At 31.4% G+C, this 17,862-nt stretch overlaps 1 protein-coding gene across 1 annotated transcript; it reads left to right on the forward strand.

Moving 5' to 3' along the window:
- The first annotated feature begins 4,089 nt into the window (after positions 1-4,089).
- On the forward strand, positions 4,090-16,184 carry LOC106113414 (elongation of very long chain fatty acids protein 4-like). Its single transcript, NM_001312325.1, is given in 7 exon segments — positions 4,090-4,180; positions 9,728-9,839; positions 9,989-10,257; positions 11,130-11,301; positions 12,305-12,432; positions 14,198-14,347; positions 16,019-16,184. Coding segments are annotated over 6 exon segments (879 nt in total). The 5' UTR covers positions 4,090-4,180; positions 9,728-9,757; the 3' UTR covers positions 16,097-16,184.
- Positions 16,185-17,862: the final 1,678 nt, after the last annotated feature.

Raw genomic sequence — 17,862 nt, forward strand, 5'->3', positions numbered from 1 at the left:
GGTCATTGTTGGATGTAGGCCTGTCCCATTTTTAGGGTTCCGTACCTTGAAACGAAAAACAGAACCCTTATAGGATCATTTTGTTGTCCGTCAGTATGTCTGTCAAGAGCCTTATTCACCTGTTTAAATAAAAATTTAACCGAAAATTTTTCATTTTATAGCCTTAGGCTTCATTTTCTAAAAGCTTTGAATTTATTCTTCTTGGTCTATAACTCTTGGTCTATAACACACAAACTTAAGTAATATAGATCACTTAAGTTTGTGTGTTTTGTTGTTTGTTATATTCAAAACACATTGTGTTGTATATGAAAAAAAAATATATACCTACTAGAAAAGAAGGCATTGCTAATATTATAAATGCGAATGTTGGTATGAATGGATGCATGTATGTTAGATATTATCTCCATAATGGCTGCATAGATATCGCTGAAAATAACAAATAGGCTACTTTTTTTTCCTGGCAGACGGAATCCCGGGTGACAGCTAGTTAATAATATTAAATTGATAATGGCAGTTACTTTTAATATTACACAATTTCAAATAGTATTTGCCCAAGCGAAATTCCTTAGTTCGTCTCGTCCTCGTGTGTACCGTAGATAGAGCATAAACGCCTTTAAGAATCTATTAAATGCAGGGCATTCTGTGTTCTATTGCTTATGTTTATAATGGTCAAAATGATATGAATGTTTAAGAGGAAATGACTGACACATTCGGTCAATTGTTCGCGTGCAGTGAAAGGCGAACGTCACTTGCTTTCGACTCTTGGAAGATTACAAAATTGACAAACCTATATTTATCGAGTCGGTTACGTTGGCTGCGTAATTGATGCCCGGTTCATGATGCACCGATTCCGAGATCGATTACTGGACACCGATTGTTTTAAAATTAAAAAAAACATGGTTTTCATAGCAAGACTAGCTGTTACCCGCGACTCCCGCCGCGTGTATTAATAAAAACGTAATTCGTCGCCTATGTGCTCTTCCAGATTATGTTTCGTACTTTCAAACAAACATCTAAACATTCGCATTTATGATATTAGTAACATGTAATGACATTGTTTTGACAATTATAATAATACAGAAGGTCAGTAAGTCTATTCTTTTTTTTTAATTTCCTTCTTTTTTTTAAAACTTATTCATCTATATTTTTATTCCGTAAAACACTTAGTTAATTGTTATAGTTATTATATAATATATTTCATAGCTTAATTATAAAATATGATAACGCGATAATCATCGGTCCCTGAATTATTATATTACGACTCAGAATCGAGTAGTCAGATTAATTAAACAACGGTATTCAACAAATGTTTGCTTAAAAGTAGGTAGTTAAAGTTATCATATTTATCTCAAGTGATATATAGTGAAATCGACAAAGCTCTCAGTAACGAAACGTTATGACAAGTTTCTCGAGAATTGTAGAAGTGTATGGAACTGAGGAAGTTAAATATTGAAAGATAAAGATATAACTCTAGAGGCCGTCGGAAATATCTGTTTGTTTTAAATAAACTTTGACGTATCTTTCAAACGTATTCTTCTATGTACTCATAATGCCTTTATGTACTGTTAGGAACAAAATCCGACACTGTGCCGGTATACTGGCGCAACACTAGCCTCAATAAATTTCAACGTTTATGTCCGCTCACTAATCATTCTGACAATTGACTTTGCAAGGCGACTGACGCGAATGGCGCCAAAGGATTTTAACTAATAATGTCTAAAATTACATACATTGTCGTTAATATACAATTCAATAGATTTATATCTAAATTTCAATGGAGCCATCAGGCGCAGGATAATTTTTTTTATTTTTGTAACACTCGGATCTATTTTTATAAAAAGGAAACTTAAGGAAAATTATATATAGAATTGAATAAAGTAAAGTTATTCTATATTCGGTTTATGAAAATGTAAATTAACTGTTTTGCTTAATAGATTACTTCAAGTTTTAACAATGTATTCAAATTAGACGTATAATTCTGTATGTTTAAAAAAATGTTTCCCTTAAGGAATATCGCCTATGCCCGATGTTACGGATATTTTAGAAGTTTCTTTAAAGGTTAGGAGACGGTAGACAAATATTTTAGTACTGGAGAATTTCTTAACGAGATTGGAAACAAGAATTCATGAGTCAGAGAGATGCTGCCGGTGACCTTTATGATGCTCCGGTCATCAAATATCGTTTACGTAAGTTAAGCACTTTCATTGCAAAAACATTACATAACCTTTCCAGCCGATGTGCCGTGTAGCAAGTGTTCTTGGAAGTACGTCACATGTTTTTGCCACTTATCACATACTAGCTTTCGCCCGCCACTCCCTCCGCGCGGAATTATAAAAAAACTTAGTAGGCTATGTGTATTCTTCCAGACTATGTTCTACGATATGCCAAATTTCAATGAAATCCATGCAACAGTTCTGGAGATACCTTCTATCAAATATCTATCCATCCATCTATTCGCATATATAATTAATCACATATTTACTTAAGGAAGATATAATTATGTTTATACTACATAACTGTAATAAGTTAAATACCTGGACGTAAATAAAGTTATGTTGAATATTATGTACGTCTGACTTATAATAAAATCTAATTTTACGAGGAAATCTAATAACTTATACAAAATTTTATTAACCTACGAAAACTCATCCTTCCTTACCGCAAAAATTCTTAGGATGGTGCTCGGTTTTGCCAAGTATTCGAGAGCTAAACAATTTTCTATTTCCGCGTCAGCACAGAGGCTACCCAATTAACTAGAACATAGTTTGTGTTGTGGTTGCATCACGATGCTATCCTTCGTCGAAAAAATCTCGGAGAAATTGACGTATGCAATTGCAAAAATCGAAATACACATTGGTCCGGTTCGGTCAAACGCTTAATAACTGCGCCACCGACACTCTTTTATTTCCTGTTAACAGTCATAATTTTTTTTGATTCCTCTATATGTCTATGCATATATTTTTAATATACTTTACGGACATATACAGAATACAAAAGATAGTGTCTATGTAGAGGAATAGTAGCTACATATATTGTCTTAGATAAAATTGCCTTTGAAAATATTTCATTACTTAATTAATTAAATATTCGTAATATTGAGATTTATTTATTAAAATCCTAAAAATATAAAGCTTAAAGTTAATCTTGACTAAACATGATTATTTGTTGTCGTTTGAAATAAGACTCAGCTCAACAAGGCGGAACAAAGTGCTATACGCTACGAGGAATGCAAATTAGTTGTACGTTGTAAAAGTGAAAGACTTGGAATTTATCAAGATTGTTTGAGCTTTTCGTTATTATTGTATTTCTATTATAGTCCTGTTAAAATAATTTCTCTTTTATTAATATTATTGATACTTATGTAAACTTAACAAAATGAAATTTGACGAAGAATTGCTATAAATTTTTCTAATGTACGTCAAAAGTAAGAATTATTTATAGTCATATAATACATGGTATCACAAATTATTCGGAGCGTCGGTGGCTCAGTGGTCAAGCACTTGACTTGCAATCTGCAGGTCCTGGGTTCGAATCCCGCCATGTACCAATGTTTTTTTTTTTGATTTCCGATTTACATATGTACATTTATCCGACGTTCTTACGGTGAAGGAAAACATCGCGATGCAACCTGCACATATCTGAGAAGAAATTCAAAGATACGTGTGAAGTCAACCAACCAGCACTTGGCCAGCGTGGTTGACTATGGCCTAATCACCCTTAACTTAGGGTAGGCTCCGAGCCCCTCGGTGGGGACGTATAGTGAGCTGATGATGATGATGATCACAAATTATTATTATTCTTTAGTCTCCAAAAATGTCTAAAATTAAATTTTAAAATCTTCTAAAATTAACGATTGAAAAAAAATTAAAAGGAATATTTTATCTAGGAAGTTATGGTCAAAGTCAAGCATTTCGTTTTTAGATTTAAGTAAAAAATCTTTGGCTATTATTTAAGAACGTAGCGATTAATTTATCAAAATACAAAAGCTGTTCGTTATTAGTAAGTTAAGCTCTCCTGACACAACTTGGACGAGTCCGCGAATTAAGTTATTGCAGTTGTGAGCGGAGAGTCGCGGGCGCAGCGCGTGTGCCGCCTCTACCTCTACGCCTATTTCCGGTCTAACTTACTGAACGTTACAGTTAGTGAGTGCTTAAGTGCAAATTATTATTTTAAGTTAGAGGTGAGATTTAATCATTTTTTTATTTATTCTTAAAGGCGATAACACTAATTAGATATTTTTAATAATTTAAAATAATTTCGGCTCCTAGCAAAAGTCTTTTTTTTATATTTAGATATTTTCCAACATTCCTGTCAATTTTATTTTCTATAACTATTTATCTTAAAAGAATTTAAAAGAATTTTCCTAATTATGTAATTGCGTTCTTATGTCGAAATAAAAGACAGCAATTTTTGCATTCTCAAGCGATTCATATGCAAAAGAGTGAAGTGCAGCTTACAATGGTTGAAAACGCTTTGGATAGCTCTTATCCGGTGCGAAGAATTTGTCTGCAATACATACGAATTATTTAGTATTTTTTTTCTTCTACAAAGGGTAAGACGCTATTAAATACGTGCTAGGCAATAATAATATGCCCTCAACTTCATGAGCGCGGAATTAAAAAATAAAAAGAACCTATACATTCTTCCAGACTATTTACGAAACATCGAGACCCGTTAAGGTATTTTGGTAAAACGTAATAAAATAATTCCATCCATTCTTTCGAGTTTATAAAATTAGTATAATTTTAAACACTTAAAATTAATAAATATAAAAGTATATATACATTCAAACACTTGAATGGATCTTAAACAAAGGACCGAGTCTTATAACATTTCGTTTCTTATTTTACTTCGAGGGCGGCTAAGTCAATAAATAAGTAACTAAAAGCCTTTTAATGACATTGTTTTAGCTGGATTAATTGGGTTTATTTACTTAGCTTAGAGTTGTTTTTTTTTTTCAAACAATAGCCTTTTAAATTTGTTACGATATAGTTACTCTTCTAAGAGAATATTCGTCCACTTCCTACGCGTCTCTGCCTCCGTCAAATCCAATTCCTAATAAGAAAAGGGTCGGAACGGAACGTGGCAAAATTAGACCTCTAGTACTCCATTACGCGATTATATATTTTTCCACGTGATTTGGAAGACATTTATTAAGTACATGTCAGTTAAATATCAAGTTATCTGAAGTTTTCAGAAAACCTTAAAGAGACTGAATAAAATAATTTGTATAATTTCTAACAGAGTATAATTTCCCACGACTGCTTTCTTAAATAAACAGACAATGAATTTAATCGGATCTTGAAACAACTGATAGGATTGAGACGGTTTAGTTAAAGTAATAACAGAGTTTCACCAAAGTGGAACACGAGAGTTTGATCCATTATCATAGAAATATGTTATTTGATTTTTAAAATCAAACATTTTGATACATCCAATGCCGTATTTCATTCTTTATAATGGATCAAGTCGATGAGATTACAATGAAACAAAGAGACATGAATATATACAGCGTGTCCCAAAATTCAACGATAAAATGGAAATGGTGTATATAGCCAGCTCGATAACTACACCGGGAAAAATACTAAAAAAAAATCTTTTTCTATCTTTATATTTGTAGCCACAGTGTCTAATCATATGGTGGAGGGAATCAAATTATAAGAAAAGTTACAAAAGTTAATGTAACTTTTAAACAAAAAGAGACTTTTTTAGTATTTTTCCCGGTGTAGTTATCGAGCTAGCTATACACCATTTCCATTTTATCGTTGAATTTTGGGACACGCTGTATATGGAAACAGTCTGTTAATGGTTAAGAGTATCGATTGATAGAGAGTTTATATTATACAGAATACGATACCCATACATTACAATACAATACTGACGATATCTAAATGTGTTCTCGGACTTGGTCTGTCGCCACAGAGTTGTGGTGCATGCCGCCGTGTCCCTCGCACCCGCGCAAACCTCACACCATCACTTTCTCTTCATTGAATGACCATTGAGATGTGCTAACTACAAAAGACTCCTATCTCTTTGTTAGAAATGCTTGAACTCAATACATTTGACTGACAACAATGAATTTATTTTAAAATGCAATCGACGGGAGAAATCGTTGAATAAAATTTCTCTATATTTATAATTGTCAATGTGCCTTAAAATACTCAATTTATGGTAGCATATTTTTTTTTAAATACCACACAGTAAGGCAACCAAATAATTTTTTAACTCTTAGTAAAGTTATATTAAAATGTAATTTAACTTTGAAATATACAATGCTCCTTATCTTATCATTTCTTAAACAATACTGAAATACAAGTATATTAAAAAAAACTAGCCGTCACCCGCGGATTATCCGTGTGGAATTAAAAAAAAACTTAATATGTAGGTTATGTGTTCTTCCAGACTATATTTTACGCATGTGTTTCATCAAGATCCGTTAAGCCGTTCCGAACATAACTTCTAACAGACATCAGTTCGTCTAAATTTTCGCATTTTTAATATAAATAAGATTATAAGCCGAATAATAAAATATAGTACCATGCAAGTTGAAAGCAAAGAATGCAAAAGAAATAAACATTGAAAATTTGTGTTCGTGGATATTTCGAACATGAACTTTAAAAAGAAAACATACGAACATTAGCTCAACAGCTGGCAAAGTACTATAATTCCCTCAGGCAACGCCTTATGTCGAATATACTAATGGAATAGTAAAGAACATTCTTAATGCATTCGTGGAATAGCGATATATTTACAATATCCAATACTGTATTACCAGACTGACATGGGTAATGTTTTTTACCGTATTTAAGTTTTATGTATATGGATGTTTGAAAGTTTCTTTTGGGATGGTCTAAAGTCTAAATGACTGAACTGATTTTGTACGAGTGAAATGACATTCAATTCTTATTCATTCCTTGAATGTTAGTCGGGTTTTTTAATCTTAACATCTAACAAATAAATGCGAATGTTTGGATGGATGGACGTCGGCAGCATGGATCTCGCTGAAACTTGTCATAGATGTAGAACATATTCTAGAAGAACAAATGTTCTACTATTTTTTTTATTCTTCGCGTCCGGATTCGCAGGGGACAAGTAGTTATTGATTTAAATAATAACATTTTTATACTTGCATTTGCGCGCGACTTCGCCGGCGCGGAAAAAAAATCGTTTTCCTAATTTTCTTACCTTCTCCTGGCAATAATTAACAGAACAAAAAAGTATAAGCAAAATCAGTCCAGTCGTTCTTAGCACGCCGTGACTACGTTCCTCTTTAAAGAAATAACCTTAGCTAACTTACCAATGTTATTATATTTTATATGTTTCAATAAATACTTAAACAAAGTTCTACTAAGTTGTTTTAGTACCCAATGTTATAAGTGGTACTTAAACTTAAAGTTATATTATGCATTGTAACTTTAACACAAACGTAAACAAGACATTCAATCCTTGAACACGTTAAATAACACCATTATGTCAATATTATGTATAACCATAAAGTAGATATTTACTTCTACAAAAAGAATGAATAAATAAACATACAAACTCGCGGGAATACTCGGAAGAGAGAACTTGAATAACACTACAAAATAAGCTGCAAAATAAAGATTTAGAAAATTCTAGATTCATAAAATTACAATTATAAAAGGCATTAACTTAGTATTTAAATAAAAAATGCAGATATTTTTATGTTATTAAAATTATTTGCTTAAGTTATTACTTTCATTACCAAATAATTTTTTTAAACATTGAACAAATATCTAAATAAAACACTCATATCATAAATACGAATTTCGGAGACGAATAGATGGATGTCAGAATGTTCAGAAAGAATTCTTGGGTCTTTTCGAAATTTGGTATGCACCCGTAGTTATATCCCGTTTCTATGGGGTACGTTGATAAATCTGCAATACTAATAAAGTATTGAAATTTGGCACAGGTATAGAACAACTCAAATAACACATAGTGCACTATTCATCATGTGAACGAAGTCGTGGGCAATAGCCAGTAAAGAAATAACAACGGCTGAGCTATTATATATGGAGCTACAGCGGTTTAACTTTCACTAATGATTCGGCACATTTTAAATGTAAAGGAAATAAACAACTGTACTATGAATATTAACTGTACTATACTATAGCTGTTTAGCATATTGTAGCTAAATGCTATCACGCCTCGGAATTTTAGAACTGAGGGCCTAGCGCAAATATTTATGACAATTGCCTTCGTATTAAGTCATTATTAAGTCAAAATTTGTGTAAGATTTTTTGTGTACTTTCGCCCAATAGGGGGCGCTGCACAACTTTTAATATAAATTTTGTCGATGATGATACGAGGGTGACTGTCACAAATATGACATGCAAGGCTGACTGATACTGACGCGTAGTCACAATTTTGTGAGCGTTCTGTGACACAAGATAATCGTAATAAGTCTGTGGAATGTCAAATTTTCCCCTTATTACAAATCATGTTTAACTTATGATTTCTTGTAAAGATATAATATTTAAATATAGAACTAGCTATACAGCGGACATGAAAACTTTCCTTTAAATGTTTTAATTGCATCCGCATATCAGCATCAGTATCGCTATCAGTCACGAATGTCAAACAAGACGATCAAAGCTGTACCGGTTGCACATCTTTATGTCCTGTCTATTAATGTATGTATGTGTTAAGTATATAAAAATAAAAATGTATGGTACGGAAGGACGGAGCATTCTGTCACAGGTATTATATACTTAAAAGGATGCTCCAACAATGGATGTATATTTTTATGTGTACTTTGGTTTAAATAAATCATTATTATTAATATTATTATTAAAAGTATCTTTGGTTTCTCGCCTCGAACTATGAACCTCGATTTAGTACGTTCAAATTACAAACATATATATCTGTGTATATGTACTTGAATGTACACATTGAGTTGTCACAGCTGATAAATACAAATTGCAAATAAAGTAATTATATTCACTATATTATTAAATTTTAATACTACAAAATGACATAATAATAAGGTTCCTAACATAAATACATAATAATCATTACTTAGCATTAAATTTATTAATATTTTCCAATGAAAAACGTAAACAACTGTCGGAATAATAAGAAAAGAACGCGTGCGTTGGCGGGTCACAACTAGTCTACGTATATATGCAATTTTAAATGCATGTTGCTTTCTTCATGAATATGCCTCGTCAACGCTCGTGTTAAATATGCAGTACACAATTTATAACATCTTTATTAATGCATTGTTTTAAGGATATATTAAACAAGCAAACAACGTGACCGGACATTGAAGAAAGTTTATTATTTTTCTTTTGTAAAGTACAAATAGACATGAGTACCAATAACGATTTTTATAATGTAACATATCATGTTAGTAATAATTTCTTTAATATTTAGTACAAAAATGCATTCTAAATAAAACTAAACTTAATGATAAAATTAATATCTTTGGTAGGATTGTAAACGAAGTAATAAAACACATCCTGTGTTTGGTGAGATTTTTGCTACTAAGGGTGTAAGGGTGCCTTTGTAATGAACTCATTTTATAACCTATAATATGAAGAATTAAAAATCATTTAAACCGCTTTGAATTTGCGATTTCCTTCATCAATATATTAGCCCGCTCAAAACGTTATTTGAAATCTTTAGTACAACAAACTTAAATAATATCAAAGTTTTTTCTACAAATAAAAATTATTAAATAAAGTTTTCTTTTTTGTTTCAGATAATACCTTCATCTAATCGAATCCTCAGTATGGCAACGATATTAGTAAATTCAACACAAAGTGTATTAAAAGATACGTACGATTACTATCTTTGGACGTTATCACTTTCAGGTAAAATAAAATATCACAATATATAAAAAATATTGTAAAAAATATTTTGGTATATTAAAATTAACTAATTTATTTCAATGTGTATCAAGAAAATGTTAAATAATCAATTTTAACGTTTAATTACTAAAATAATTTAATTACCTTTGCAGATAACAGAACAAAAGGATGGCCACTCGTGGACTCTCCTTTACCAACAGTATTCTACACACTTCTATACTTATTCATAGTATGGATTGGCCCTAAGTTAATGAAGAATCGTCAGCCGTTTCAGCTGACGTGGTTACTTGTTCCCTACAACTTGGCAATGGCGGCTCTCAACGCGTACATAGCAGTTAGGCTACTGACAGCTTCCTTTAGATTGAGGTACAGCTACATATGTGAGCCGTGTCGACAAAAATATGATCCTGATGAATTGCAAGTGAGTTATTGTATCTTTTCAATAATTTTAATACTAACTAGCTGTCGCCCCGTCTCCGTCGGAGGGGAATAATACATAAAATTTACTAGTAGCCTATGTTTTCTTACAGACTATGTTCTACATATATGCCAAATTTCATTAAGATCCGTTTAACTGTTGCGAAGATACCTTCAAACAAACATACATCCATCCACTCATCTAAAAATTAATAGTAAGATTTATCCGACATCCTTAAAGAGATACAAAAGATTATGATGCAACTTGATTTATTTTCATTTAAATATATTTTATAGATAACACTAAAAATATACAGAACTTTTTAATACAGATTAGTTGCAACAAACAAAACAAGCTTTGAACTATAATCCGAAGCTTATGTAGTTTAATAAAAAACTTTTAATATAAGCAGCTAAAACCTAACAATAGAGTAAACAGCACTAGCTGTAAAATTATAGACCTGAAACATATTAACCCTCGTTGCGAGAGCAAATTTATATGTACTTTACAAAGTGTCTTTTGTAAATCAATCTGCGTATTAATGCAATATTATTAATGTAAATGTTTCTCGTAAAAAAGAAAAAAGCAAACGGTTGCATACGTTTTTCTTCGGCGCTTAATGTCACAATCGTGTACCACTTTAATCGACGGAGGAGGGGACGCACAGAAATAAAAATATCCCCTTATTATACGTCCCCTCCTCCGTCGATTAAAGAGGTAGCTGATTGTGACATGTAGCACTGAAATAAAATGTTTGTAACACTTATTCCTTTTCCTCTTCCCATCCTTTTTTATACAAAAATAATGGAAAAGGAAAGAGGACTAATATTAGGCCTCTGACAAATGACTATAACTAAATTTTGAACCTCTTCTAGATAGCAGATGCAGTTTGGTGGTACTATTTCTCGAAACTTCTAGAATTCTGTGATACATTCTTCTTTATATTAAGAAAGAAAGAAGAGCAGCTAACGTTCCTGCATGTTTATCACCACTCTACAATGTTCAGTTTTTGGTGGATCGGCATTAAATGGGTGCCCAGTGGATCGAGTGAGTTATTGAACTTATAACTTAACTAGCTGTTGACAGCGGCACGGCGCGGAATTAAAAAAAAACACTGTTAGTAGCCTGTGTTCATCCAGACTATGTCCTATATGCAAGCCAATTTTCATCGACATCCGTTCAGCCGTTCTCACAAACATCATTCCATCCATCCAAACATTCGCATTTATAACAAAAGTAACATTTTTATTACATCTATGTCTCTTAATATACGTTCATTAGACAAATAAATAAATATTTTCCTTCAATTAAACAAAGCAAATATAATGACGTAAGTACTAACGGTGCTGGGCTCTCAACTACGCACTATAATTATACTACAAGCTATTATTACAAATAATATTATATTAAGTTCAGTATGAAGATTGTGTTAATAATAGCAGTATGCAGGAAGAACCTTATAAAATAGTTCAGTGAACGCTGACGAGAACAAAGCTGGATTCTAACGTAATTAAATTAGGGCTTCTTTGGCTTACACTAGCAACTGTACTGACCTTTATTTTCTCTAAGACTCTTAATGTAATTTAATGTGGAACTATTTATCACTTACCATTGGTTTCTGAAATCAATTTATCTGTATAAAACATATCGTCATCCTCGTCATTATCTTTGACAAAACAGAGATATCATGTTTTAAACGGGGATTTTGGTCTCAAAAACACGCGTTTAGTTAGGTAAGTGTGAAATGGTAATAATTACTTAAATGTATGTTTCAAAAGTTAAATAAAATTGATATACGGTACGGAATCTTGCAGCATTGTTCAGATTTAAGATATTCTTACGCATGTATATTGGACGAAAGACTATTCGTGCTTTATCATTTTGTCCCCTTAACTATTAATTAATCAATTTCTTGTCTATGACGGAACAATGCCGAATATTATGCCGCGGCTATCTTCTTCATACGATTCTTCGCCTAGCCTTTACCAACCATTAATTATTTGAATGCAACGTTGTTTAAGTTGTATTCAATTTATTTGCATTTTTACAGCATTCCTCCCTGCGATGGTTAATAGCGGCATTCATGTACTGATGTACACATACTACGGGCTCTCAGTCTTTGGACCCTCCGTCAGCAAATATTTGTGGTGGAAGAAATACCTAACCATTTTACAGCTGGTATGTAAAATTTTAATTTATATATTTTTATACATTGTTTTAACCATTTAAGACTCAAAAAACTTTTGACATTAAACTAGTGATTTAAAATAAGATTGTAGGATAATAGAACTCGAAGATTAATTCTGCCTGCACCGTAGTATATTTGTATAAAGTTAAAGATTAGATTAAATAGTTTTAGACATTTTATTAAAACATTTTACGTTTGATTAATAATTTGAATTTATATATAAATACAGAGAAGATAAATATCTTCTTAGTCTTTATGTTAAGACATATTTTATTTACTTCTAACACATCTTTAAAATTATTTAAATGGATTAAAACCGCATTTGCAAAATTGATAATAAAAGTTCGCTACACAAATCTACGAGACATTTACGATTCTGTTTATTGTTTTCTATTTCTAGAAAAATCGTTTAGAAGACAAGATAGTTTTATGATAGGAAATCAAACTCTTGAAGTGTTAAAAAAATACACGACTACTGCTTCGTCATTTTGTTAATGGTCACAAAATGATAATGTTCAGTATAAGTAATGCAATTTTTAACAATAAACTAACAAAGAATCTAAAGAATAGTCTTAAATCTATGATATAAAATAAATTATTAAAAAACGAATAATTTACTAAAATATTTTCAGTTCATTTAAATATACCTCAAGGGCTCATTCAGATTACTCAACAAAATATCAGTACATATTCAGAGTATTTAAAGCTTTCTAAAATGTCTGAAATATCGTATTAAATATATAGTACCTAATTGAATTTTAAGAAACGGGGAGTTTTTTTTATATCAGAATGTGGCAAATGAGCGAGCGGCCACCTGAAATCGCTGAAATAGCGAAGTGACCGTTGCCCACAGACATACGCAATTGCATTTGCGTTGCCTACCTTTAATCGACGGAGGAGAGGATGCACAGAAATAAAATGATTTCCCTTTCCATGCATCCTCTTATCCGGAAAGTCCAGTTCCACTTCCCATCCTTTCCTTATAAGAAAGAGGATGGGACGGGAAAGAGGACTATATAAGGCCTCCAGGACGCACACTCATCAGACGAAACGCGGAATTGGTTCCACTTCACGCCTGTCTTCTGTGTGGTCGTGGTATTTCACCGGGCGAGCCTTGCCGATACGTGCAAAGATGTTAAAGCGGGCTCTACCACTGTTGCTTGAGTTCGTTAATTGATAAAAAGTAGAATTCAATAATAAAATTGATTTCCTTGAAAACAGACCCATGTCCGAGCAGTTTCAAAGACTTATAATTGCTTTTTAAAATCTAGACGACATAGCTTTTGCTTTTGACATTATTGATAAACATACCTTTGAAAATGAGGTATTGTATGACAAATTTTTAAATCAAACTTGCTGTATCTGTATTTAGCTTGTTTTGATTTAATTTTTGTGTTTGATTAAGATTTTCGCCATAGTGTAATAGGTAACATGATAATCCAATTAAAATTGATAGTCTTCTGTTTTAGTTTTTTTAATTTCAATATTAAGTTTTATAAAGATTAATCTGTTGTACCTGTACTCATTTGTGAAAGCTAAAATTAACCTTTGCCTTTTTATATTTTAAAAAAATATGTTTATCTTGCGCTTGTGCGTGCTTTCTTCTTTCGGTTATAATTATGTTTACGTCTTTTGTAGTAATTACCATTCTTAAAACCATAGATAGCTCTGAAAAACAAATGTCTGCTCTTTTCAAACCTATAGTGTAGATTCATGAGCCAGAATTAACTATTTAAGTTTTTATCTATATTTCAGATTCAGTTCACCTGCGCCCTTATCCTCGGTGTCAACGGTATCCGGACCGGCTGCGAGTTCCCTCTGTGGATGCATTATGTTCTCATCATCTATATGATATCCTTTATCGTTCTCTTCGGCAACTTCTACATGAAAGCATACATCGCTAAGGTAAATACCACCTTTGATATCGTATTCCATACTGTATCCACCTTCAATGAATTATGTAGGTACTATAATACATATGTACTAGGCATCGTCTAAATTATGTAAAAAGGCCTTTGTGTGAGCATGTACATATGTTTAGAATAAATTGATCGGTAACTTAATTAATTAACTTAATTTACGAATACTTAGATGGATGGATGATTGTTTGAAGGTATCTCCGGAACGGCTAAACGGATTATGATAAAGTTTGGCACACTTATAGAACATAGTCAGGAAGAACACATATCTTTCCTTTTCCACGCGGACGGAGTCGCGGGCGATAGCTTGTGACATTATAAAAAAAAAGATAGTCTTTATGTTTTAAAACAATAGAATCGTTAGCTATAAAGAAAGACAGTTAAACACAGTCCGCCCAGTAATTATTATACTTGAAAATTAAAATAGCAATTACGAATCGAATAAAATGTACCTTAATGCCGTTGTTAAACGAAGAATTTGCATAAGCACATCAAAATTATGTTTTATAGATAGCAATCAAGTTACGTAAGATATAAAGCGAGTATCGGTAATGAGAAAAGCGTTCTAGTGAACATAAGTATCGGTTACGAGTTATCTTATGCAAGCGCAAGTTCCGAGTGAAAGCGGACGATGTAACTCTGTCTGTAACGAGCCTTACGTCACCCGATAGTTCTGCTTTAGTGCACAATGTTCGCACTTATATGGTGTCCATCCAAATTAGTATAAACTAAAGATTTACTTTTTGTATACAACAGACAATGATTTGTATCTTAAAAAATACCAGCCTGAACGTGTTTAATTGTTCATGAAAAGAAATGAAATCTCCTTATTCGCGATCTAAATATCATGATTTCACAATTCGCGGATAGTAAAATTATAATATATATAAAAAAATTAGGGGTGGCCTACCCTTAACATTTAGGGGGATAAAAATAGATGTTGGCCGATTCTCAGACCTACTCAATATGCTCACAAAATTTCAAGAGAATCGGTCAAGCCGTTTCGGAGGAGTATGGGAACGAAAATTGTGACACGAGAATTTTATATATACGAGTAACATATTCACGTCAAAATATTTTTCAACAGTTTAGGTATCCGCGGTACATCAACGTAACATAAATCTGCTCTTAGGGTGGACCTATAACGCCACTAATTACGTTTCTTAGTTCTAATAAGTTTGGTATTTCACTTTATATCTACATAATAAATGCTAATTTAATAAATTATATAATAATATAATATAATAATAATATATAATAATTTAATAAACATTTTATAAAAATTTAATGCTACTGTTAATGCAAGTGACACTTTTACTCTATTTCAAAGTAAATTATTAGTAAAAATGCTCGGATGTTTGCAGAGGCAAATTCAAATGGTTTATAGTATTGAACTTTGAATTCAATTTACGCTAAAGCAAATAATTTTGTTTAACATTTAACAATAAATCAGATAACTAGATAAATGCATATCTTCGATGCTTTTTATATTATTTGATAAAACGGATATAACAATATAATAAATGTCACGGGATTCGAAACCTATAGTAAGCTTCTGTTTGTGTAGTTATTTTTTCTGAAAACTCATGTAATATTTCTAATCTTTTTTGGTGATTTTTTTTTACAATTTTAATGAAAAAATGTTTATTTTTTACAGGGAAGTAAATGCATGGAAGTGAGGTACGGTCAATGCTTGGATGACGAAGAAATCATAGTAAATAAAAAGTTGAATTAATGTTAAGTTGTTTTGGTATTTTAAGTTTTAACTAATTTATTGAAATAAATAGATTATAAGATAATACAGACGGTTGTTAATTAATGTTTTATATAATTAAATTTTACTAATAAATAAATTTATTTTAAGATAAAATTGCTCTTTTAATTCATGCATAATTTGTCTGATCTCTTTGACAAAATAATAGCCGAACTTTGGCGAACCAAAGGATTGAAAGTAAAATGCGGTCAGCTGCTTACCGCAGATGCATTTGTACACGACGACGCCCGGATATCCGCAAAGTCGAGCTTTAACCGGAACCGCACAGAATATTCGCAAGATAACCGCACGGCCAGAACCATTGGATCTGTACCACTAACAACATCGATATGCAGACCATTATCGCAATTCATAACAGCTCTGAGATAATAACAGTTGAATTTAAAATTAAAATAAAGAAGCAAAGCAATTGCCTTTTATTCTTAGTTTACACTCAAGACGAAAACTAAAATAGAAACTTAAAAACAAGTAATTTTCCAAATCTTCAGAATTGAAATTCTGAAAATAAGTTTAGATAAACTAATTAAAAACAGTTTCACCCACGCAAAGTTAATTTGGTGTCGACATTGTTTTTATAACTTGAATTTTTAAAAGGAAATTTAGATAAACGAATTAAAAAGGTATTAATTCACTCACGTATAAATTTAGTGTCAGCATCGATTAGTTTTAGACCAGTAGGGAGCTCTTGTTTGTGGAGTGATTTTTGGTCTGAATTCACGGTCACGTCACGTTCACGTCACGTCTCGCATTAAACTAAATGAGACTATGATCATTTCCAATTAGTTTGTTTACATATTTAAATACTAATCTCATATATTTTTAAAATTTGAAAGGATTTATTTAAACTAAATTATTAAAGTTAAACTGTACATTTGCATGTACAACGTGAAGACAGGTGAAAGAATCACAAATAAAGAAATAACATAGATTTTCATTGTTTTTTGAACTGTGAAATTTATTTTAAATATAATAATTATTATAACGAAAACTAAGTTTATACATTTTAAAATACAAACTTATATTGCAAATTAAAAATAACTCTGCTTATACTAGAGAATTTATGATTAAAAATTAAAATGTAAATTTAGTTCAATATACGCATTGAATTTTCAAATATAAAATAACCTTTGATTCAATAAAAAAACATTTGAAATTCTCAAAAATTCTAAAATACAATCTGAAAAACCTCGTATTTCGTGAATAAAAAAAATCTTTGCCCTTCTTTGATATATTCGTATCAATAACAGCAAAACATCAAATACGTGTATAATTAATTTTGTATAAAATAAATTAATCATTACGATTCATTCAATCAAAATGTATTGAAACAGTTTTAGCAGGATACATATTCGTTGAATGAACTCATTAGGCAACATATAAATTGGTTTTAGTATATCAAAATAATATTCAATGATAAATTCTTATGAATAGATACAAGAAAACGACAACGTGATGTGTTTTTCCTACGTAGCCATTTTCATACGAAATTAGACTGTACAGTAAGAAATGTTTTCTTGGCTGTAATGTTTTAATTTTTTTTTTTAATATCATTAAATAAGCGAGAATTGTAATATCGCAACTAAGGGCAGTGAAAGCTTCACTCGTTTTGTCAATTTCTTAATATAATTTCGTTATTTTATAGATATTAATATATATTTTTTAAATTGTTAAAATACTTGGATTTGGCTCACGAACTTACCGCCATGTGGTGTATGAAATAGACTACC

This window comes from Papilio xuthus, unplaced genomic scaffold (assembly GCF_000836235.2).
Source record: "Papilio xuthus unplaced genomic scaffold, Pxut_1.1 DF828258.1, whole genome shotgun sequence".
NCBI classification, from domain to species: Eukaryota; Metazoa; Arthropoda; class Insecta; order Lepidoptera; family Papilionidae; genus Papilio; species Papilio xuthus.